This window comes from Ictalurus punctatus, unplaced genomic scaffold (genome assembly GCF_001660625.3).
Source record: "Ictalurus punctatus breed USDA103 unplaced genomic scaffold, Coco_2.0 Super-Scaffold_100046, whole genome shotgun sequence".
Lineage (NCBI taxonomy): Eukaryota > Metazoa > Chordata > Actinopteri > Siluriformes > Ictaluridae > Ictalurus > Ictalurus punctatus.
The window spans coordinates 4,473,861-4,498,077 of NW_026521087.1; the positions used below are offsets into that span (position 1 = coordinate 4,473,861).

Consider the following 24,217-nt stretch of genomic DNA (forward strand, 5'->3'; position numbering starts at 1 on the left):
CTATTTCACCAACAAAAATATTTCCAAACAAAGCCACAGCAGGTCCTGCTCCTTTTTCCTCCTAATTCCCTCATTTCTCCACCTTGGGATTAATAAAGTATTATCTTATCTCATCTTTTGTTCAAATGGGAGATTTCTTATTTATTTTATTTATTTTGTTTATTTTTAAATAGGAGACTTTTTAATACTTTTATTAAAAAATGGCTTCATGTTTCAATTATAATGAAGCATTTGTTCAAACAAAAATGTTTTCAGTCCTTTAAGGATCATTCTAACTGATGATGTTTATTATTATTATTATTATTATTATATAATAATGCTGATGTGGTGTCATGTCCTCTGATGTCTGTGTGAGACAAACGCACTCATATTTCTGTTACATGGGAAACTTTAGGGTTAGGGTGCATACATACTCTGCTTTAAATAAACAGCAGGAGATTGAGCACCAGTGACTTGACACCTACAGCTGACAAAGCTGCAAGCAGGGTTCATACCTGCGCAAGAAAACCCCGCTGGATTTAGAGTCTGACGCCTCAAAGTGATTTAAGGAAACACTAGGCTATTCTACTGGAGCCGACGGACGTGTCTGTCCGTGTTCGACCCTTCTTCAACAACAACTTTGCAGTCTCGTTTATATTCTCAGGTTTCTGCACGTGGACGCCCTCTTCAGTACGTTCACTTCAGTCAAGTAATTAGTAATTAAGTATTTACTAGTTTACATGAACACATTCGGACGACTTATTTTACGTCAAAGCATTTTTCTAGGATAAAACACAAGCGTGTTTGATGAATGCCAATGTGTTTTCCTGCTCATCTGAATAGAGTTCTCTCTGCATTACGACACAGTTTCATAACAGGCTTCAAGTTGCACAGGTGAAACCCCAGTGTAGTTCAAGTCCAGTGCCCTTTTCTCTCTGCAGTCGGGAAGATAGTGCACACGAGTTAGTTGACACAGACCGCTGACATGCCTTGAGCAGGCTTCAACTCGCATAGGGGAGACCCCAGTGCATTCCAAGTCCAGTGCCATGTTCTCTTGGCCATCAGTGGAAGGGAGCATGAGACAAGACTTAAGTGCATTTCCTTGGTTCATTTATGTTCTGATGGTTTATGTTTTGATAGTTTCAATGTGCCAACCTTCTTTACCAGCCGTAACCGCGATGGAGAATGAGACAAGGATTAAGAGTAACTCCAAGGCTCATTTACGTTTTGATCGCGCATGGTCTCAACATTCCAAAGTGTCATGGGTCTTTTCAAATGGCTTCATGTTTCAATTATAATGAAGCATTTGTTCAAACAAAAATGTTTTCAGTACTTCAAGGATCATTGTAACCGATGATGTTATTATTATTAATATTAATGGTAAATGGCACACTTATAGCCCTTTTATCCAAAGTGCTTTACACTGTGTCTCATTCACCCATTCACACACCAATGGTAGCAGAGCTGCCATGCAAGGCGCTAACTCACCATCGGGAGCAACTTGGGGTTCAATGTCTTGCCCAAGGACACTTTGACATGTGGAGTCATGTGGGCCGGGAATCGAACCGACAACCCGCTCTACCACCTGAGCCACAGCTGTCCTCTGATTTCTGTGTGGAAACTGTCATGGGAACTGTCATGGGAAACTTTAGCTGTATTATGGCTGTGTGTGTGTGATCAATGTTCTGATATTTCATCATTTCTCTTCCAGTCTGCGTGGGTGTGATCTGACAGAGGAAAGCTGTAGAGTTCTGTCCTCAGTTCTCAGATCAAACTCCTCCAGACTGAGAGAACTGAACCTGAGTGTCAATAACCTGCAGGATTCAGGAGTGAAGCTGCTCTCTGCTGGACTGGAGAATCCACACTGTACACTGGAGATACTGAGGTACACACACACACACACACACACACACACACACACACTGTACACTGGAGATACTGAGGTACACACACACACACACACACACACACACACTGTACACTGGAGATACTGAGGTACACAGACACACACACACACACACACACACACTGTACACTGGAGATACTGAGGTACACACACACACACATCCAGTTTCCATCTGTGGTGATTGTAATTGTAGTGATGTACAGTGCATCCAGAAAGTATTCACAGCGCTTCACTTTCCCACATTTCGTTATGTTACAGTCTTATTCCAAAATGGATTAAATTCATTATTTTCCTCAATATTCTACTAACAATACCCCATAATGACAACATGAAAGAAGTTTGTTTGAAATCTTTGCTAATTTATTTAAAAAAAAAAAAAAGCACATGTACATAAGTATTCACAGCCTTTGCCATGACACTCAAAATTGAGCTCAGGTGCATCCTGGTTCCACTGATCATCCTTCAGATGTTTCTACAGCGTGATTGATGTCCACCTGTGGTAAATTCAGTTGATTGGACATGATTTGGAAAGGCACACACCTGTCTATATAAGGTCCCACAGTTAACACTGCATGTCAGAGCACAAACCAAGCCATGAAGTATTGGCCCTCTAAGGAGAAAGCTCTAAAAGTTTTGCCTCCATACACGTTCGGCTCTAGAATGTATTGGCACACGATCTGTTCGGCTCTCAAAAGTATTGGGACCCTATCCGGCCGGCGCTCAAAAGTACTTGACAGGCGCCCTTGACAGTCAGCTCTAAAAAGTATTGGCACACTACACGGCCGGCTCTAACAATGCTGGCGCCCTATCTGTCCGGCTCTCGAAAGTATTGGCGCCCTACGCTGTTGGCTCTCGAAAATATTGGCACCCTATTTGTCCAGCTTTAAAAGTATTAGCACCCTAAACAGCCAGTATAGCGCTAACACATGCTAGCAACATGCCAGCATGATGCTAAAACGTGCAAGCATGATACTAAAACATGTTAGCATGATGCTACAACAAACTGTCATGATGTAAAACAAGCTAGCATGATGCTAAAACAAGCTAGCATGATGCAAAAATGTGTTAGCATGATGCTAAAACATGTAAGCATGATGCTAAAACATGCTAGCATGATGCAAAAATGTGTTAGCATGATGGTAAAACGTGCAAGCATGATGGTAAAACGTGCAAGCATGATGCTAAAACATGGTAGCATGATGGTAAAACGTGCAAGCATGATGGTAAAACATGCTAAAACGTGCTAGCATGATGGTAAAACATGCTTAAACGTGCTAGCATGATGCTAAAACATGTAAGCATGATGCTACAACAAGCTAGCATGATGCTAAATCATGTAAGCATGATGCTACAACAAGCTAACATGATGTAAAACATGCTAGCATGATGTAAAACATGCTAGCATGATGCTACAACATGTTAAAACATGCTAGCATGATGCTAAAACCCTGTAGCAACCTATCCATCTGGCTCTCAAAAGTATTGGCACCCGATCCAAATTTAGCCAGGAAGTGTACTGGTCTAGTTATTATAATAAATATTATTCTTCTTCCACTTTTTTCGGCGCGTAACTTCTCTCGCGTTTGTTGGAGATGAGGTGTCAAAGTGATCGGCTTATTGAGCAGAGGTGTGCTATGACTTTTATAAGCGATCGGAATGCTGGAATTCCTGCTATGGAAGCTCAAAGTCAGAAAATTCCCCATAGATTGCATTGAGTTTCGAAAGTATTGGCACTCTAAACAGAAAGCTCTAAAAGAATTGCCTCCGTACACATTTGGCTCTAAAATGTATTGGCACACGATCTGTTCAGCTCTCAGAAGTATTGGCACCCTATCTGGCCGCCTCTCAAAAGTACTGGCACCCTTGATGGTCAGCTCTATAAGGTATTGGCGCACTACACGTCCGGCTCTCAAAAGTATTGGCGCCCTTCGCCATCGGCTCTTGAAAGTATTGGCGCCCCATTCCTGTTTTGCCATGGCAAGCACCATATACATTTTCTTCATGAAATGTACCGGTCAAGTTATTATTATAATTAATGGTGCTTGAAAAGCACTACTATTGTTCTTCGGCCTACTTAGTATTATTATTATTATTATTATTATTATTATTATAATTAATGGTGCTTGAAAAGCACTATTATTGTTATTCTGCAAACTTATTATAATTCTTCTTCTTCTTCTTCCACTTTTTTTTCAGTGCGAAACTAGTCCCGCACCGTTTGTTGGAGATCGACGGTTGAGGTGTCAAATCGATCGGCTTATTGAGGAGAGGTGTGCTATGCATTACGGAAGTGATCGGAATGTCGGCATTCCCGGTACAGAAGCTCAAAGTCAGAAAATTTCCCATTGAGTTGTGAAAGAATTGACGCTCTACACTGCCAGCTCTAAAAGAATTGCCTCCATACACGCCCGGCTCTAAAAAGTATTGGCAACCAATCTGTTCGGCTCTTAGAAGTATTGGCGCCCTATCTGGCCGACTCTCAAAAGTATTGGCACCCTGCATGGCTGGCTCTCCAAAGTATTTCCGCCCTACACGGCCAGCTCTAAAAAGTATAGCTGCACTACACGGCCGGCTCTCAGAAATATTGGCGCCCTGTGCCTCCAGCTCTCAAAAGAATTGATGCCCATCGTGTCCAGCTCTCAAAAGTATTGCCACCCCACTCTTCTGGCTGTCGAAAGTATTGGCGCCTGATCCGAATTTTGCCATGTCAAGCAGCACACATTTTCTTCAGGAAATGTACTGGTCTAGATTATTATTATTATTGTTGTGTGTGTGTGTGTGTGTGTGTGTGTGTCTTATTATTTTAGACATCAGATATTTCTCATCTATATTAAATGTTTTCTACACATTTGATCATTTTAGAAAATGTTTGAAGGATTTTTACACGCACCCCTGCTCTCATCAGACAGAACCTCGATTGGGAAACACTGGGTTAGTTACTCGTCTGACCAATGTGTTTAACTTACTCTCCATCATCACTTTTATTCTGAGTAACATTCATTATTCACACAAAAACTACTTACACACCAATCCTCACTAATATCAGGATACTCGCTCTCATTAAGGGAAAACCAGAGAAAATACATTTCTGCAGATATTTCAGTAAACTTACTCAGCGTATGAGTTCTGCTTCTTTATCTAATGATCTGCTGAGTGTTTCTAGCTCCTGTTATTTTATTTTAGTTTATATATTTGTATAGAGCTCTGACAGTTGTTCGTGCACAGCTGAATGAAGTCACGAGATAATAAATGAAGGTAATGAAATGATAATGTGTGTGATGTAGATTTTACCAGACTTTTCATTCTGTTCTCTGTATTTGCAGCGTTTTCAGGCTTATACTTTCAGTATTTACAGGCCTTTGCTCGATGGATCAGAAAGCTGTCTGAAAACAAACCACATCTGTGTGTGTGCGTGTGTGTATTACCCTACCTCACTGCCCCTCCCCCTCTGCAGAATAAAGGGTTAGGAAGTGAAAGTGAAAGTCAGTCTCCATTTTGTGTGGAGGGGAAAATACAGCATTTCAGGAGTAAAAACACAGTGAGTATCTACATCTAAAGCTATAATATATAAACACACTGAATGTACACTAGATGCAGAAGAGTTTTGTGGGTTTGTACTGAAGTTTGAATGTACACAGGTTGTTTTATGACTTGATACAGAGACTATTTCCTGTAAGTGAACTCTGTGCTGATACAGGGTTTGATTTAACACACCGATGTTGGAGTGAAGTAAACGTGTGTCCTGCTGTAATCTGGAGAAGGAGACATGACCTCCAACATGAGTGTGTCTGGAGAACAGGACTTAAAGAGAGACGAGAGGTGAGTTACTTTTCCATTCACCAGCAATAAACACACACCGTCTCATGGAACAGATCTGTATCTCTAAACACTCACTAGTTAACAGAGGAACTAGACTTTGGTTTAAGGTGTTTAATAGCAGTGAATGTATCACTGATCTGATCTAAGAACAGTTTAGAGAAATCATTCACTGAGAGAAGAGTAAAAAGGACTGTGTAATGTGGAGGAGAAGAGCAGCGTAGCTTTGAGTCAGTGAACTCTACAGGCTTTAAGACCCAGCTGAGTCAGTTATCTGTGATTGGGACTCCTGACATCAGTGTAATTCCTGAGGTATGAGGCGTGTCTCCTGTTTGAATAAGTGTGCAGACTGGAGCTGAATTAAAAAGATGGAATTATTGGTGTTTAATGATGAACACATTGTGTAACAGTGCTGAGACAGCAGAGTATTAATTATTGCTGATATTTCTGTTTCATTCTAGAATGATGGAGGGAAAGAGATCAGACTCACCAGAACCCAGCTGTGTGTCCATGAAGAGTGACGCGTCAATGGATCATCCATTTCACTTCAGAGACGGAGCCAGTTCTCCTGATGTGAGGTCAGTACAGTGAGGTGTTTTACAGCAGTGTTCCACCTGATCAAACTCACTGGTCTCATTCTGAAGCCCTTCATGATCTTTATCAGGTGTTGAAGCAGTAAAACACTAAACTGTGCAGTGCTGCAGCTCTCGGACTGGCAGTGAGGAAAACTGCTTTAAGAGTTCAGTTCAGCCTGCAGTCCCTGAGCTGGAGGGTCTGTGGTGCTACACAACAACATTTACACATGGGACATTAATGACTAGATCACTATTTTATTCATAAACATGTTAGTGTCAGTGAGAAATCCTGAAATCAGTGTATTGTGTTAAGAGGATCGTGTTAAATATCTGTCTCTGTATGTATTAGTGTGTGTTGTGCAGCTATGAATACATATAGTCTATATCACATCATGTGTTTTATTTCTTCACAGACCACAACAGAAGAAATCAAACCTCAGCAGAAATCAGTTGGACTCCATATTCAAGGTGTGTGTCTTTTTAATGTGTGTGACTTGTGTGTGAGCAGGTTGCAGGTTTTTTATTTAAGATCAGGACAATTTACAGATTTAATAATGTGCAGTAGCATTATGGGTAATCAGGCAGAATTTCAGCTGTAACTGTGGGAATAGAAAGAGACTTTTATTCTTTTTATAAAATAAAAGCATCTCTCAGTGTGTAACATTATAATATTTAGATGTGTTCCTGTGTGTTTCTAACCAGGAGCTGGAACACAAAGTCATCACTCTGATGAAGAATGAGCTGAAGAGGTTTAGGAAGCTCCTGAGTCCAGATTACCCAGCATGCACTGAGAGGGGGGTGGAGGATGAGGAGGATCTGCACAGTGTCAGAGACGGAGTGCTGAAGATCACACTGCACGTCCTGAAGAACATGAACCACACAGATCTCGCTAACACACTGCACAACAGTAAGAGCTCTGAGTCATGGCTTTATTCCGTCAGGTTCACTTCAGAGAGAGGAAATAGTTTTAGATAGGAACACTTTTAGTTTGAAGTTCGAGTTTAGTATCATGTACATCTGCTGCTTTTCTGTTCTGTTCGTGGTCCAGCTTGTGGTGACTCTGTACAATGGTCCTGTTCCTTCAGGAATATTTACTACATGAATCAGGAATGAACAGCAGCATTTGAATTTGACATTTAATCCTGTGTTCAGTGATTTTACATTAAAACATCTTATTACTTTGTTTATTAGAACTCGCCTCTGTGTATCAGACAAAGCTGAAATCCAGCCTGAGAGAGAAGTTTAGAAGAATTAATGAAGGAATCTCACAGCATGGAAGCTCAGCACTTCTGAATGAGATCTATACAGAGCTCTACATCACAGAGGGTGGGAGTGGAGACGTCAATAATGAACATGAGGTGAGACAGATTGAGACAGCGTCCAGGAGACCAGCAGCACAGGAGACACCCATCAAATGTAATGATCTCTTTAAAGACAAGTCCATCAGAAGTGTGCTGACTAAAGGAGTTGCTGGAATTGGAAAAACAGTCTCTGTGCAGAAGTTCGTTCTGGACTGGACTGAAGGAAAAGCAAATCAGGATGTCACCTTCATGTTTCCACTTCCCTTTAGAGAGCTGAATCTGATGAAGCAGAGAAATCTCAGTCTGATGGATCTTCTTCATCACTTTTTCCCAGAAATAAGAAAACTAGAAGTAATAGACTGTGACTCCTACAAAGTGGTGTTGATCTTTGATGGTCTGGATGAGTGTCGACTTCCTCTAAATTTCCAGAAGAATGAGATACTGGGTGATGTGACAGAGTCAGCCTCAGTGGATGTGCTGCTGACGAACCTCATCAAGGGGAATCTGCTTCCCTCTGCTCTCCTCTGGATCACCTCTCGACCAGGAGCAGCCAATCAGATCCCTCCTGAGTGTGTAGCCCAGGTAACAGAGGTACGAGGGTTCAGTGATCCTCAGAAAAAGGAGTACTTCAGGAAGAGGATCAGTGATCGGAGCCTGGCCAATAAAATCATCTCACACATGAAGTCTTCAAGAAGCCTCTACATCATGTGCCACATCCCAGTCTTCTGCTGGATCTCAGCCACTGTTCTAGAGAGAATGTTGGGTGAAGCAGAGAGTGGAGAGATCCCCAAGACTCTGACTCAAATGTTCACACACTTCCTGATCTTTCAGATCAAACACAAGGACCAAAAGTACCATCAGAAATGTGACCCTGATCCTCAGCAGACCAGAGAGAGTATCCTGGCACTGGGAAAACTGGCTTTCCAACAGCTGGAGAAAGGAAACCTGATCTTCTATGAGGAAGACCTGAGAGAGTGTGGCATTGATGTGAGAGAAGTGTCGGTGTACTCAGGAGTGTGTACCCAAATCTTCAGAGAGGAGTTTGGGCTTCACCTGGGGAAGGTGTTCAGCTTTGTACATCTGAGTGTTCAGGAGTTTCTGGCTGCTTTATATGCATTTTTCTGCTTTATTTTTAGAAAGACAAATGTGTTAGTGGAGCAAAGCACTGGACGTTCTAATTTCTTCAGAAAGTCAGACATGTCTGATCTCCTCAGGAGTGCAGTGGACAAGGCCTTACAGAGTGAGAACGGACACCTGGACCTGTTCCTCCGCTTCCTTCTGGGTCTCTCACTGGAGTCCAATCAGACTCTCTTACGAGGCTTAATGCCCCAGACAGGAAGCAGCTCTCACAGCAAACAGGAAACAGTCGAGTACATCAAGGAGAAGATCAGGGAGAATCCATCTCCAGAGAAATCCATCAATCTGTTCCACTGTCTGAATGAACTGAATGATCATTCTCTGGTGCAGGAAGTACAGACTTACCTGAACAGAGAAGATTACAGTCGTCTCAGTGGAACCAGACTCTCTCCTGCTCAGTGGTCAGCTCTGGTGTTTGTGTTACTGAACTCAGATCAGGAGCTGGATGAGTTTAATTTGAGTAAATATGACCCATCAGAGGAATGTCTTCTGAAGCTGCTGCCAGTGGTCAAAGCCTCCAGAAGAGCTGAGTGAGTATTTTTATTTATAAATGTATCACTGCATGGTTTATTATTTTAATGTAACACTGAACTGCACTGTTTGGATTAATGCTGGTTAATAATTACTCTAATCATCTTTAAACAAACCTCTGGTACCGTTACAGAAGAGTTTCACTTTTTACACCAACACGTTACGTCTGCACTGAGGGCGGGGCCATGTGGACAAAACCTCCTATCACCATTTATTACCTTTTCTCTAAAACTGATGAAGAAATGATCTCTACAGAATAACTGCATGTATTCATCACTGCTTTCTGATCATTTTGTGATCTAAACACCAGTGAAAGGCACTTTTTCTTTTCTCCTTTCATTTGAAAGTGACATTGAACAGAACTTCACAAACGAGAAGAAGGAAAACAGAACACTGTCACCATGGGAACAATATGAATACAGCATGTGACACTGGTGATGTAGAGGATATAGGAAAATATCTATCAATAGACATGACTGATTATTCTATTTTCTGGTCCTATGATGTGTATCAGCGTATCACACCGCCCAGTCTGCACTGAGGGACACGTGAGAGTGTCGTGGAAAACAATCTTTCCAACCTAAGTTAAACACTTCAGAGACAGAGGGTTTGTAGATGCCAAAGGTCATCAAACTTTATTGAAACAACAAAGTGAGACAGTCTGCAGAAAGTCTGAATTATACACACACACACACACACGTCTTTATATACTTTTCTGAAGCAGTAAAATTATCCCCAGGCGGGGCATTAACCTCTTCTTTCTAAAAACAAACCAATCTCCATCGCCTTCATGAATTATTCATATCTATATGATACATTACATTTGTGGTGCATGTGTTGTCAGTTGGATTTTCTTAAAGGTTTTATTGGGACAAGGTCATTTTTTGCAGCGCATGCGCCTTGCGTTGAATTTTCTGAAAGGTTTCATCAGGACAGGATTTTTACCCCGTCCCAGATTTCCCCCTTATACCTTAATGACCTTCTGGCTTTAGTCCCAGCCTGGTACACTTCATCCTGGAAGTCTGATCTGTTATTGTGACACTGGTATTGAAGCTTAAAGGGCTTTGATTGGAAACACAGTTCTGGTGAATGTCTAATTGCTCATTTATTGCCAGAGTAAAGCTGCTTTAGACAAAACACACGGTTCTTCTAACTCCGTTTACACAGGACATACAGAGATGCAGAAAAACACCTGATGTTCAGTAACACATAGACGTCTTCTAGCTCACTACACACTTACAGTAGAACTTGATTAAAACTCTTCTGTGCTTTTTCACTTTCACACCGACCTTGTTTGGGTTGGACCGATCAGACTTTCTCTTTAGATTGGATCTGGTGTGGGATTAGTTTACAGGATGAAAGAGGATTGTCCTCGAGGACGGATTTCCAGTTAGCAAAACCATCATAATAATCCCTCTGTGCAGATCAAGGGATACGTCCTGTTTATAACTTTAATCCCCAACAAAAAATGTGTGAATATTTACCATAAACAAACAAACAAACAAACAAATACATAATGCATGCACTGTGTGAGACGGATTTCCAGTTAGCAAACTAACTCGTCAACTTACTCCACACACACATACACACACACACACACACACACACACACACACTCTCTCTCACACACACAAACACGCTCTCATTCACACACACACTCTCTCTCTCTCTCACACACACACACACACACACACACACACACACACACTCACTCACACTCTCACTCACACACAGACTTTTTTTTTACATGTACTTCCCTTAAAAATGGTTTCCATTATTCAAACAAAAACCCTTCTGTTTTCATTTCAATAATAATAATAATAATAATAATAATAATAATAATAATAATAATAATAATGCTGATGTGGTGTCCTGTCCTCTGATTTGTGTGTGTGAGAGAAACACACTCACATTTCTGTTACATGGTAAAGAGTAAGTGTGTTATGGCTGTGTGTGTGTTTGAGGTCAGTGTTCTGATATTTCATCATTTCTCTTCCAGGCTGTGTGTGTGTAAACTGACAGAGGAAAGCTGTAGAGTTCTGTCCTCAGTTCTCAGATCAAACTCCTCCAGACTGAGAGAACTGAACCTGAGTGTCAATAACCTGCAGGATTCAGGAGTGAAGCTGCTCTCTGCTGGACTGGAGAATCCACACTGTACACTGGAGATACTGAGGTACACACACACACACACACACACACACACACACTGTACACTGGAGATACTGAGGCACACTCACACACACACACACACACAGTACACTGGAGATACTGAGGCACACACACACACACACACACACACACACACACTGTACACTGGAGACACTGAGGTACACACAGACACTCACACACACACACACACACACACTGTACACTGGAGACACTGAGGTACACACACACACACACACACTGTACACTGGAGATACTGAGGTACACTCACACACTCTCTCTCTCTCTCACACACACACACACACACACACACACACACACACACACACACTGGAGACACTGAGGTACACACACACACACTGTACACTGGAGATACTGAGGTACACACACACACACACACACTGGTGATACTGAGGCGTACACACACACACACTGTACACTGGTGATACTGAGGCACACACACACACACACACACACACACACACACACTGTACACTGGAGACACTGAGGTACACACACACACACACACACACACACACTGTACACTGGAGACACTGAGGTACACACACACACACACTGTACCCTGGAGACACTGAGGTACACACACACACACTGGAGATACTGAGGTACACACACACACACACACACACACTATAATAATAATAATTTTATTTATATAGCACTTTTCATACATAAAATGCAGCTCAAAGTGCTTCACAGTGCAAAAGAATCAAAAACACGCTGTTTTCCTGTGCGTGTCTCTTTAAATGCAAATTAGCTGCTGTGCCCCGCCCCCTTTCCGGAAGAGAATAGCTGCTGTTTCGGGTAGTACATTAGCCGTGGAATCTGCTAACAAGCTCATTCGGAAAGGCGATTTACAAACACTCACCAAATATAAAGTGCGATACTTGCGTCTTCTGGATATGAAGCTGGATCACGAACAGTTGGTACTGATCCGTTCTTGAGAATCAAGTTTTTAGTAAATCCTGCTTTGTATTGACCCGCGTTCACACAGCAGTCTGGTGTGAAATGATTTCAGGGATTTTTGGAGCACGAGTCCAAAAGTATGGGATTCATTTTCCATCAAAAGTTTTGCGGTCACGGATCGAAAAATAATAATCGTGACTCAAACATTTAAAAACACGTAAAATTATATCACACAAAACTGAACCATGAAATCAAAGTCTTCTGAATCACACAAAATCATGTTTCCATGGTGATATTACTGTGTTTTTGTGCTCTCTGACATTTTCTGCTCATGTTTTCTTTTTCTGAACGCTTCTGCTGGTTTTCCCTTCGCGCTTGTTTCCACATTCTCCGCTCGCTTTTCCAAATGTTGTAGTTGGAGTTTCATGTAAATCAGGGCGGGGTTTAGCGTCACCATTGGTCCACTACAGCTCCTCCTCTAGCCAATCAGTCGAAGAGGGGAGTTGACGTCACTGCACTGAGACTCATGGCTGTTGTGTTCATAGACACACATAGACTCTGCATTGGCCGCTGGATCGTAGGTCAACGTCGCCGCCATATTAATCCGAGCAACAGTAATCAGTCTCAGCTTATATTATAGTTTATATTATAAACTAAACTGCCGCTAATCGAGATTTTCATCTATACTGCCGTTTTTCTGCAAACCGACTTTTATGACGAGCTCCTCGTTTCGGCTGAGCGACTGATATGTTGTGAATCTTACTGTAGTTAGTTGTGTAGTTAACTTTACACATTAAAGAGTTCCTGTGGAAATGCTCCTACACACACTTTATGAAGAAATTCATTCGGATCCAGTGTGATAAATGAGACCCAGTGTTTTATATGAGGAAAACATTCAAGTGTGTAGTTTATATGGTGTGGATTAGCATTGTTCCTGCTGTTCAGCTTTGTGTCTGTGTGTGTGTGTGTGTGAAAGTTATTAGATTAAGATTCAGAGAACAATGAACTCCGACAGTTTTAGCGTCTCTGTGAAACACAGCTTTGTGTTAATGCTGAAATATCTACATCACTTCTCACATCAGAACAAAGTGCATGTATTTCTACAGCGTGTAGGTCAGTGTACATTACACACACATTTACTTTAATAACATCACAACACTAGTTTATTGTTTATACACAGGCTGTTCATTTTATATTTTTATCCTGACATTAGAACCTTGTGTTCAGGTAAACACTTTATTTCCCACCTGATGGAAACTCCTCATTTCACAATCAGATAAATAAATCTAACACTTCATCATTTCTCTTCCAGGCTGTGTGTGTGTAAACTGACAGAGGAAAGCTGTAGAGTTCTGTCCTCAGTTCTCAGATCAAACTCCTCCAGACTGAGAGAACTGAACCTGAGTCACAATAACCTGCAGGATTCAGGAGTGAAGCTGCTCTCTGCTGGACTGGAGAATCCACACTGTACACTGGAGATACTGAGGTACACACACACACACACACACACACACACACACACACACACACACACTGTACACTGGAGATACTGAGGTACACACACACACACACACACACACACACACTGTACACTGGAGATACTGAGGTACACACACACACACACACACACACACACACACACACTGTACACTGGAGATACTGAGGTACACACACACACACACACACACACACACACACACACACACTGTACACTGGAGATACTGAGGTACACACACACACACACACACACACACACACACACACTGTACACTGGAGATACTGAGGTACACACACACACACACACACACACACATACACACACACTGTACACTGGAGATACTGAGGTACACACACACACACACACACACACACACACACTGTACACTGAAGATACTGAGGTACACACACACACTCACACACACATACACACACACTGTACACTGGAGATACTGAGGTACACACACACACACACACACACACATACACACACACTGTACACTGGAGATACTGAGGTACACACACACACACACACACACACACACACACACACTGTACACTGGAGATACTGAGCCACACACACACACACTCACACACACTGTACACTGGAGACACTGAGGTACACACACACACACACACACACACATACACACACACTGTACACTGGAGATACTGAGGTACACACACACACACACACACACACACACACTGTACACTGGAGATACTGAGGTACACACACACACACACACACACACACACACACACACTGTACACTGGAGATACTGAGCCACACACACACACACTCACACACACTGTACACTGGAGATACTGAGGTAAACTCACACACACACACACACACACACACACACACACACACACACACTGTACACTGGAGACACTGAGGTACACACACACACACACACACACACACACACACACACACTGTACACTGGAGATACTGAGGTACACACACACACACACACACACTGTACACTGGAGATACTGAGGTACACACACACACACACACACACTGTACACTGGAGATACTGAGGTACACACACACACACACACACACACACTGTACACTGGAGACACTGAGGTACACACACACACACACACACACACACACACACTGTACACTGGAGATACTGAGGTACACACACACACACACACACAAACACACACACACACACACACACACACACACACACTGTACACTGAAGATACTGAGGTACACACACACTCACACACACACACACACACACACACACACTGTACACTGGAGATACTGAGGTACACACACACACACACACTGTACACTGGAGATACTGAGGTACACACACACACACACACACACACACACACACACACACACACACACTGTACACTGGAGATACTGAGGTACACACACACTCACACACACACACACACACACACACACACACACTGTACACTGGAGATACTGAGGTACACACACACACACTGTACACTGGAGATACAGAGGTACACACACACACTCTCACACACACACACACACTCACACACACACTGTACACTGGAGATACTGAGGTACACACACACACACACACACACATACACACACACACACACACACACACACTGTACACTGGAGATACTGAGGTACACACACACACACACACACTCTCACACATACACACACACACACACACACACACACTGTACACTGGAGACACTGAGGTTCACACACACACACACACACTGTACACTGGAGACACTGAGGTTCACACACACTCACACACACTCACAAACACACACACTGTACACTGGAGATACTGAGGTACACACACACACACAGTGTCCCTCTGTGGTGACTGTAATTGTAGTGATGTGATATTGTTGTGTGTGTGAGATGAGAGTAAATGTTGTGTATATAAAGATTTTGTGTAGTGGATGTTTTCAGAGCTAAAACTGAGTGTGTTAAGTGTGAGAAGGTTTTCTTTCTTGCAGGATGTGGAACTGCAGGATTACAGATGAAGGTTGTGCTGCTCTGGCTTCTGCTCTGAGGTCAAACTCCTCATCACACCTGAGAGAACTGAATCTGGACTATAATAATCCAGGAGAATCAGGAGTGAAGCTGCTCTCTGATCTACTGAAGGATCCACACTGTAACCTGGAGACACTACAGTGAGTTACTGACTTACTGTCTCTTTACTCTACTGTATCATACTGAATAATGCACGTGTGTGTGTGTGTGTGTGTGTGTGTGTGTGTGTGTGTGTGTTTACACTGATGTTCTTCTCTGTCTTACAGCATTAAGGATAATACACTCACCAGGACTGGCGTATGACAGGAGTCTCACCTCAAACCTCTTCTCCAGGATAAAGCAGTCTTGGTGAAGAGTTAGATCCCGTCCCACATTTCCAGCAGTTTGGGAGCTGAATCATTAAACTTAAAGGGGCAGAGCAGAAACAAAGTCAAGAACAGGCAGAAGGTCGTACACAGGAGAAATCAACACACGTAACCAAATATCTGCTGTACAAAGCAACGGCACCGATCTGCCCCGGGGATGGAGACTGACGAGGCTTAACCCTCTTACCCCTTAGTTCCCACAGTATTACGTCCCATAACCCTATATTCCCCTGAGAAACAGCACGCCAACCCCGAGTTCCTGAGCCAAAATCAACATTTTAATTTGAACATTTTTAGGCCTTGAAACAACTTATAATAATGTATTTGTGTAATATTACTTTGAAAATGAAGCACTTCAGTGTTTTTACTAAACTTAGAGCACAATTCTTAACTAGAGAAATGACGAAAAATGCTCGCTAAAATCCTTCTACTCATTTAGAAGTACCATACGAGCATCAGCGTGGTCAATGCCTTTATAAATAATAAATAAATAAATGCATTTTAGTGCTATAAGTCAAGTTTCTGGTGATAATCAGACCAGCAGGTGGTGTTTTCCCGAATGCACAGAAATGGTCCCGTTATGACTCCAGACACCTGCAGTGTCAGTCGCACTGGTTGATGCTGAAGATGAAGACGGATCCGGGTCTGAATCATGAGTTTGCGTCTCTATCAGTTTCGGTTTCAACATCGCCTGAAATTTCACTGCTGTCTCTATCTAGAATCCTCGCTCCTGCCTGTGTAACTGTGTATGTCGCCCCTGTTTTAGATGTACCTGTGTTCACTGTAGGTGCAACTTTAGCTGGAACACGATTAGCTTTTTCGCTTTGGCATTTTTAGTTCACTTCTACTATTACACCAATATTCACGCTTGGGTCTTCATCGTAATGCCGGCGTAAAAACGTAATCACGTCGTGACGTCATCAACCTTCCGGGTCAAAAAATAATAATTAAATAAGAAGGAATCATAGCAGAGTCATGCCGGTACACCGGCCTTACAGGGATAACGTTTACACTGTAAATCCTCTATATCAGCCTTACGGGGATTTGGCATAGACGACCAAGCCGGTACATCGTCCTTATGGGAATAGATCAAAGACGGGCAAGCTGGTTTTTCAGCCATACGGGGTAAGAGGGTTAAGTACACGTCCGGAAACGTACAGCCAACTCATCCCAAAGCACGAGGCGGGAGCAGGCGTGTACGAGATGTGATCGTCCAATGGCAAGCAGGAACATGACGCATTGCAGTGGACGGGGCTTAAAAGAGGAGGAGACAAGACACCCATCCCTCCCCCGACATAGACACACGAATGGAACATAGTACAAACAGAAATACAACTGAGGACGTAACAATGGCCAAGTATCAAATAAAATGTAAACGTGCATTGATGAAGTTAATGTTGTTAGTAATTGTTTATAAATTACCATGGTAACACAGAGCTCCAAGGTATAAAAATATGGAGTTTGTCATCAATCAAACAGTAACCAGTTTTAATACCTAAAAAAGTTTACGTAGCAAAATTTAGCAAAGCGCTTTACAGTAAATTAAAATGTAAGATTAAACTAATGAAATGTTGTGCAGCACATGCTTATGTTAATGTTTGTTTCATTATATGATCATATAAATAAATAAGTACTCCCGAAGTCACCAGAATTGAAAGCTTTGGTGCTGTTAAACATTTAGAGATTGAGGTTGTGGTGACTCAGTAGTTCACTCAGTATATCTGGGTAAGACACAGTGAACGACTCACTGCTGGCATTCATGAAGAAGTCATAAACTCCACTGGAATAATAAATAGGATCTAATAAAACCATGAGTGGAAATTATTGGTGTAAGTTTGTTGGGATAGACTTCCTCCAACCTGGAACTATATCCTCCAGTCCACACGGTGGCGGTAACGTTATTACAGTTGAGTTGAGCAGTTGAGTTATTACACCGAACTAATCATCTCCAGATTAAATTATTTCTGACAGTTTTACAGTTAGATTTGATCCAGTTTAAACATAAAAGCTGGTTATTTTGTCTGTGTTTGAGGAATTAAAACTCGGTTCTGTTTTTAAACCCGAGGTAAGTTAAACGGAAGCTGTGTGGCCGAATCCCAAATTGATGTCATTTCCGGTTTAAGTGCACTACATTAGGGATGAAATAATGACAGTCTACACCCTATGTAGTGCACTATTTAACTCATGAGGAGAGATTTGTTATTCTGTTTCAGCGGCACTATTTAAGTATAACCTTACTTTATCCTAAAATCCATTGTTTGCTCCCTGCTTATAGCAACTAAAATAAACAACAGTGAGTGTAAAAGTGGCTAAGTCATTTAGCAGCTAAAATAACTTTATATTTCTGTAATGTTTTTAATGTATAAACTGCTCAACTGAGGTAAAGTTGGGTTTATATTGGACATTCACTGCAAATTCGAGCTTCTCTCTCCTATTTCTCAAGAAATAGACAGAAAGTAAACTGAAGAAAGTCAGTGTCATTGCTCCTCTTCCACCTACCTGCTCAAGTGACGAGAGGTTAGGCTATGTCACGTTGTCATAAAGTGGTGTCGGTGCGGTTGTATCGGGGTAGTTTTACAAGCACGAGTACATGAACACAGTATCGGGCCGACACCTGAGTACTGGTATCGGCATCGGTGCATCCCTAACACACAGTTAAATTGGAGCAGTGATCCATAAGATCTTTGATGACGTCATGTACAAGTCAGAGGTCTAGAACTCACTTTCTTTCTCTCCCTTGATAATCGTTGTTTTAATGTAATAATGTATACATTACATTTATCTCTGTAATCTTCTTCCCTATTTGTGTTTATTCTCGAGTGAAATAGTCGAGGCCTCCTACAGAACATATTAAGCTACACAGGAGCAGTGATGAGAATAAACATGACTTTTGGTGCTCATGATTAAATATGGCAGTTTTATTATGAACCCACTACATTAGAGAAGGAAATACTGGATGTGAAGTGCAGTAGTGCTAGTGTGTGTGAATAGACTATCAGTTTAGATACTGACCCTGAACACTACTAACATGCAGTGCTTTCTTGGGGTAGTGATGAAGTTGGAGTTGAACCGGTAAGAAAGATATTAGAGAGAGGCTTCTTTACACTCCTGAGGATGTTCAATTAGAACCTGCACCAAACTCCCCTGATTCAAGTCATCAGCTAATCAAGCGGCCTGCACGAGCTGAGGTGGGTGCTTTAGAGCAGATAAAACACTAAATGTGTTAGATAAGAGTTCAGAGCCTGTGTTCTAGATACATGATTTACAGTAGAGACTTGGGTCCTGAGCTTTGGAGTTATTCTGATTATAGGTTTCAGTGAGGAAGTGACTGAAGTTAAGGAGAGGAACTGAGAATAAAGTTATAGTCTTGCTGAGTAAACAGAGAATAAGGCTATATTATTGTTATGGGGAAAACATAAGCTCGTAGCAGTGTTGATGAAATACATGTACATGTCAAAAACTGCTAGAAAAAAACTCAGAACATTTGCTTAGCCAAATACTTTTTTTTTTCCATCTGCACCTAATTATTATTTTAGAAGCTGCTTTTGCAATAGAAAGACTTAAAGTCGAGGGTCCCTGTAAGTATCTATGGAGAGAGAGGAGCAGTGCACCATTGACCTCATGTACAGAGTTAGCCTGATGGTGTGACTGAGAGTTTTTAGAAATTATTTCCTAATCTTATGCTAATATGAATACTACAATAATAATAAGAATAATAAGATAGAATAAAGGGTGATAAAATAAATGGACTCTGTGTAAAACTTTGAACTGGAGGAGTCCAAGACGAGCACAGGAAGTGGTAGACTGTATCCTACCTATAGCACGTTCCCAACACTCTTCACTTATCTGTACTCCTAACTCCGTTTCCCACGCATTCTTAATTTTGGTACTCGCCTCACTGCCTAACGCCAGAATAAAATCATAAATCCTAGAAATCATTCCTCTCTGATGTGGATTGTTTGAAAACAAGCTTTCCCAAGCCTGAAATAAGAAAAGAAACTTCGGTAATCTATTCATTTTAATAACATTGATCCTGCCAATTAGAGAAAGGGGCGGTTACCCCAACTCTGAATGTTGGATTTAATCTTTAAGATAAGGGGAGTGAAATTAGCTGATACAAGATTAGATAAAGAACTTTTAGGGAATCAAACAGTTCAGTGAACTAACTCAGTGAATCAGTAAATCAGACGCGTCAAGAAGTTTCACACGTTACTAATCTTTCCATCCAAGGACGACTTCTTATTTTTCTGAAGAAAGGTTTAGAGCGTTGAAATATTTACCGTTATTGCTGATGGAAATGCAGACTATCGATAAAATTTCCCACGTCGACACAATCTTTTTTCATCAGACCCGTGGGTGTAACCGTTTAGGGGAGGTTACTTGGTGTCCTATCAGACAAGCACCTGCTCCATTCCGTCTAGCGCTGGGCGATTATATCAATATAATATCTGCATCGTGATAAATGATTACGCAATACACTTTTCTGAGATATCGTTGGTACGGCGATGTATTTTTTAAATGTTTTTGATCATTACAAATTAAACGGTACTGAATAGATGCTGTTTATTTGATGTAATAAAAAAACACTTACTCTTCTCTGTCTACATTAAAGAAAACTTTTTTATTTTTATTTTACTGCTGTTTTTTGCAGACAGTTTGTTAGCTAAAACGTATATCGAGGTACGCATCGTGTATCATAGAAGTATCGCGATATGATATGTTTTTGTCATATCGCGCAGACCTTCTGATTTTTCATACAATTGCAATTATTTGTGGAATTAGAATTATTGGCTGGCAAGTTTCATTTCATTGTCCCATAACACAAAGATTTGAGGGACACAAAAGGTAACCGATTTGCGATGCGCACAAAATCTCGTTTGGAAATGGCTAAAGGGATGAACTTGAATCATTTGAATGAATCACTAAATCAGTCAGTTCAGAGGATTGAATCAGTGAATCATTTCTTGGGCAGTTGTGTTTCTTTATATAAAAACAGAACTCTAGAAAAATGTTAAACTTTATCTTCAGCTCAATGACTTGGTGAAATGTGAAAGTCAGTTTGAAACGTGCATATTGCACATTTGTCTCTTCTTTGGTCAATCTTGAAAATAAACGTGTCTTTTAAAAAATATATATTTTTTATCTTCTTCAATAACAGCGATGAAGAATCCATTAAGGTGTACCTCCGCGTGCGACCTTTGACCCAAGGCCGACTGTGGACAGACGGAGACCAGGATTTATGTTTGACGGTGACCTCGGAACACACGCTGCGTCTGAACTCCAAACCCAAGCCGCGAAACTTCACCTACGATCACGTGGTGGACATGGACGCGACTCAGGTGAGAAGAGCGAAAGCGAAGAGTGAATCAAACAAAACACCTACAACAAATAGTCTAAAAGAGTCAACTCACTGAAGTGAATCATACCGGCGAGTTCTGTAAGTTTGATTCACCAAAAGAGATTCAACGTTTATGGTCTTAAAGGTTTTATTAGTATTATTGTGGTTTATTTAAACCTTCAGCTTTATCATGTTTTTGTGTTTTTAGGGCTTTTTTTTAAGAGTAAACTGTTTTAACTGCTGTGTGTGTGTTTATCTGTCCTGCAGGAATACATGTTCTCCTTAGTCGCTAAAAACATCGTGGAGTCGTGCACGCATGGTTACAATGGCACGATATTCGCATAGTGAGTCTCCAGACTGTACAGAACAACATGCAGTTTCTTTACTCACAATAATCAAACAATAATCACACTCTGGGTTTTTATTTTCTGGGTTATTAGAAATGCCTGGGTTCTGATTTTATGTGTAAATTAAAACCCCTGGTTTCAATTCTATGTGTAAGTGAAATAGCCCTTTTCTGGAACATAAGAGTAAGGCAAATTAGCTCTTTTTTAACCCTATTGGTAGTGAGATCATAGTCTTTTTGAAACATATGGGCTATTTAGTGTGTAAATACAGTATGAATACTGGAGCTTAAGCTCAGGGTAGGGGGATCACTTTTGAGAATTCTCATCGGTGTGGATCTCGTGTGGTGGAATGGAACAATAAAGCTGGACCCTTGCTTCTTCTCACTCACGGCTGGTATATTTTTTTCTATCTCCAACTGGGCTCAGAGGTAGATGTGAGTATTGGCTTCTAAGTTGAGTTTTAAATGTTTTTGGGTAATAGGCTAAATTTGAGCCAACAATTGAAATGTTAAAAGATGAAAGGGAGTTGGCACAGAGGAGCAAATGAGGCCACAGGGAAAGATGAACATGACGTGTAAGGACAAATATATGAATACTTCTCTTTTTTTACATATTTACAGGTCAAATACTAGATCGTAAATACTATGAGTTCATGCTGCAGACATGCTGACTATCATTCCAAGATCCATTTTTAAGTATTAAGGATTTATAAAATGTGACACTAGGTTACTTCTCTATAGTTAAAAAAAATTGCAAACAGGAATGTGTGTGTGTGTGTGTGTGTCCGCTTCATACTCATCCACTCCCTACTTGTGCCTGAGAGTGTATTCATTGAGTAAAGACAGTGTGTGCTCTTAAATGTGTGTGTGTGTGTGTGTGTTTAGACGGCAGTGTGAAGTGGTGTACCACTATGTGAGGAGGGAGAAGTATGCTCTGAGGATGAGGAGATGGAGCAGGATGACGTGGCCTCTCTCTGGAGCTCCTCCACGTTCTTCACGCAAAAACAGTAACTCTCTCAAATTCTGATGGAGCGGCATCTACATAATCAACAAAGCACACAAACATCAGTTTCGTTCTGGGACACCGATTTTCTAAATCATTCCATTCGCTTTCTATTTATTTATGTAGCATTATTAAAAGATCAGTCATCAAGCCGGTGTAACCTTAATCTTTATCGCTAGCTGCTCCTGAAGTGTTTTGGAAATCGTTTCAGCCACGTCATGTTCACTCACCGTCCACTTTATTAGGAACACCTGTACGTTCATGTAGTTTTCTAACCAGCCAATCATGAAATATACAGGAATATAGAGGAATCACAAGAAAACTCCATTTCTACACACTTAAAAAAAATAATCTCACAATGTTGGATTTGAGTTTGTAATGCAGTGAGCACAACCAAGGAGTGCATTTTAAAAAGAAAACTACAATGTTGTTGAAGACTGAAACCTGTACCTACAAACTAGAACAGAAAATGGAACCACTGAAGAGTCAACAGTGTCAGAGTTCCTCGTGTGTCCAGTTCCACTGTGTACGGCACTTTTTATGCTTACCGACCCATTACTCCAGCTTTTGTGTTTTTAGCTTTGTGCTGATAGAAATGGTTTTGTGTTTTTAAAGCAAACTTGGAAATTAAAACCCAGAAATATCTAGTAATAAAAAGTGACATTCATCATGTGTCTGAAGTGACACTGTTCAGTTATACAAGTAACTAGGTATTTTGGTATATATTGGAAACACTATTTTTGAGCATTTCCCCAGAATTTCATAGAGTGTGGTTTGCAGTATAAGCACCTGTGGTCTCATGCGTGGGTTCCAGCGCACATAATAACCCACCCAGAGCTCCAGATGTGTGAGACTGGCCAGTGGATACAGCACCTGGTTTTTACAGTCCACATAGAACGGGTTAGTGAAGTCCTCCGGCTGACTGTTAACGTAGGACCACAGTGACCGTTTTACCCTGTACTTCCTAAAAACAAAAGAGAGAGAGAGACAGAGAGAGAAGTCATAAGACACTTAGACAAATTCATTTCCATTCAGGAAAATCAGACAGGCTGGAAAGCCTCCGCCCATTAGTGGAGAAATGTGGAGCGTACCTTTTCCATTCTCTCCTGCTCACTGCTGTAGAGGAATGTACCAAACAGGCAGCTGTAGGGGCGATCCAGGATGGGGATGAGAAAAAGCTCTTTGAACTCAGAAGCAGAAGGAAACTGAAAGAAAGGACACAAACACTGGGTTTAACAGTGTATAGTAAGATGCTTAAATGTGGATCTGCACAATAACGCCTGAACAGATAATCGGTCTTTTGT

The 24,217-nt window shown here is 41.4% G+C and overlaps 2 protein-coding genes and 1 long non-coding RNA gene across 7 annotated transcripts in view; 2 read left to right on the forward strand and 1 right to left on the reverse strand.

Moving 5' to 3' along the window:
• The window catches only part of LOC128630129 (uncharacterized), a 105,271-nt gene that overhangs the window by 55,710 nt on the left and 25,344 nt on the right, over window positions 1–24,217 (reverse strand). The window lies entirely within an intron of this gene.
• LOC128630124 (NACHT, LRR and PYD domains-containing protein 9-like) lies at window positions 4,096–18,050 on the forward strand. Of its 3 annotated transcripts, XM_053678701.1 has the most exons (10): window positions 4,096–5,423; window positions 5,583–5,704; window positions 6,163–6,279; window positions 6,690–6,744; window positions 6,979–7,183; window positions 7,468–9,244; window positions 11,245–11,418; window positions 13,651–13,824; window positions 15,825–16,001; window positions 16,128–18,050. In XM_053678701.1, the coding sequence occupies exons 2-10, from the start codon at window positions 5,652–5,654 to the stop codon at window positions 16,162–16,164; spliced, it is 2,769 nt and encodes a 922-aa protein (XP_053534676.1). In that variant the 5' UTR covers window positions 4,096–5,423; window positions 5,583–5,651; the 3' UTR covers window positions 16,165–18,050. The 3 variants fall into 3 exon arrangements, with proteins under 3 accessions (XP_053534676.1, XP_053534677.1, XP_053534678.1); XM_053678702.1 differs by lacking the exon at window positions 11,245–11,418 and having other exon boundaries at window positions 4,664–5,423; XM_053678703.1 differs by lacking the exons at window positions 11,245–11,418; window positions 13,651–13,824; window positions 15,825–16,001; window positions 16,128–18,050 and adding an exon at window positions 9,379–10,887 and having other exon boundaries at window positions 4,666–5,423.
• LOC128630188 (uncharacterized) lies at window positions 20,753–23,063 on the forward strand. The gene is made up of 3 exons (XR_008394562.1): window positions 20,753–21,565; window positions 21,832–21,908; window positions 22,796–23,063. It is a non-coding gene; the product is annotated as an uncharacterized LOC128630188 (long non-coding RNA).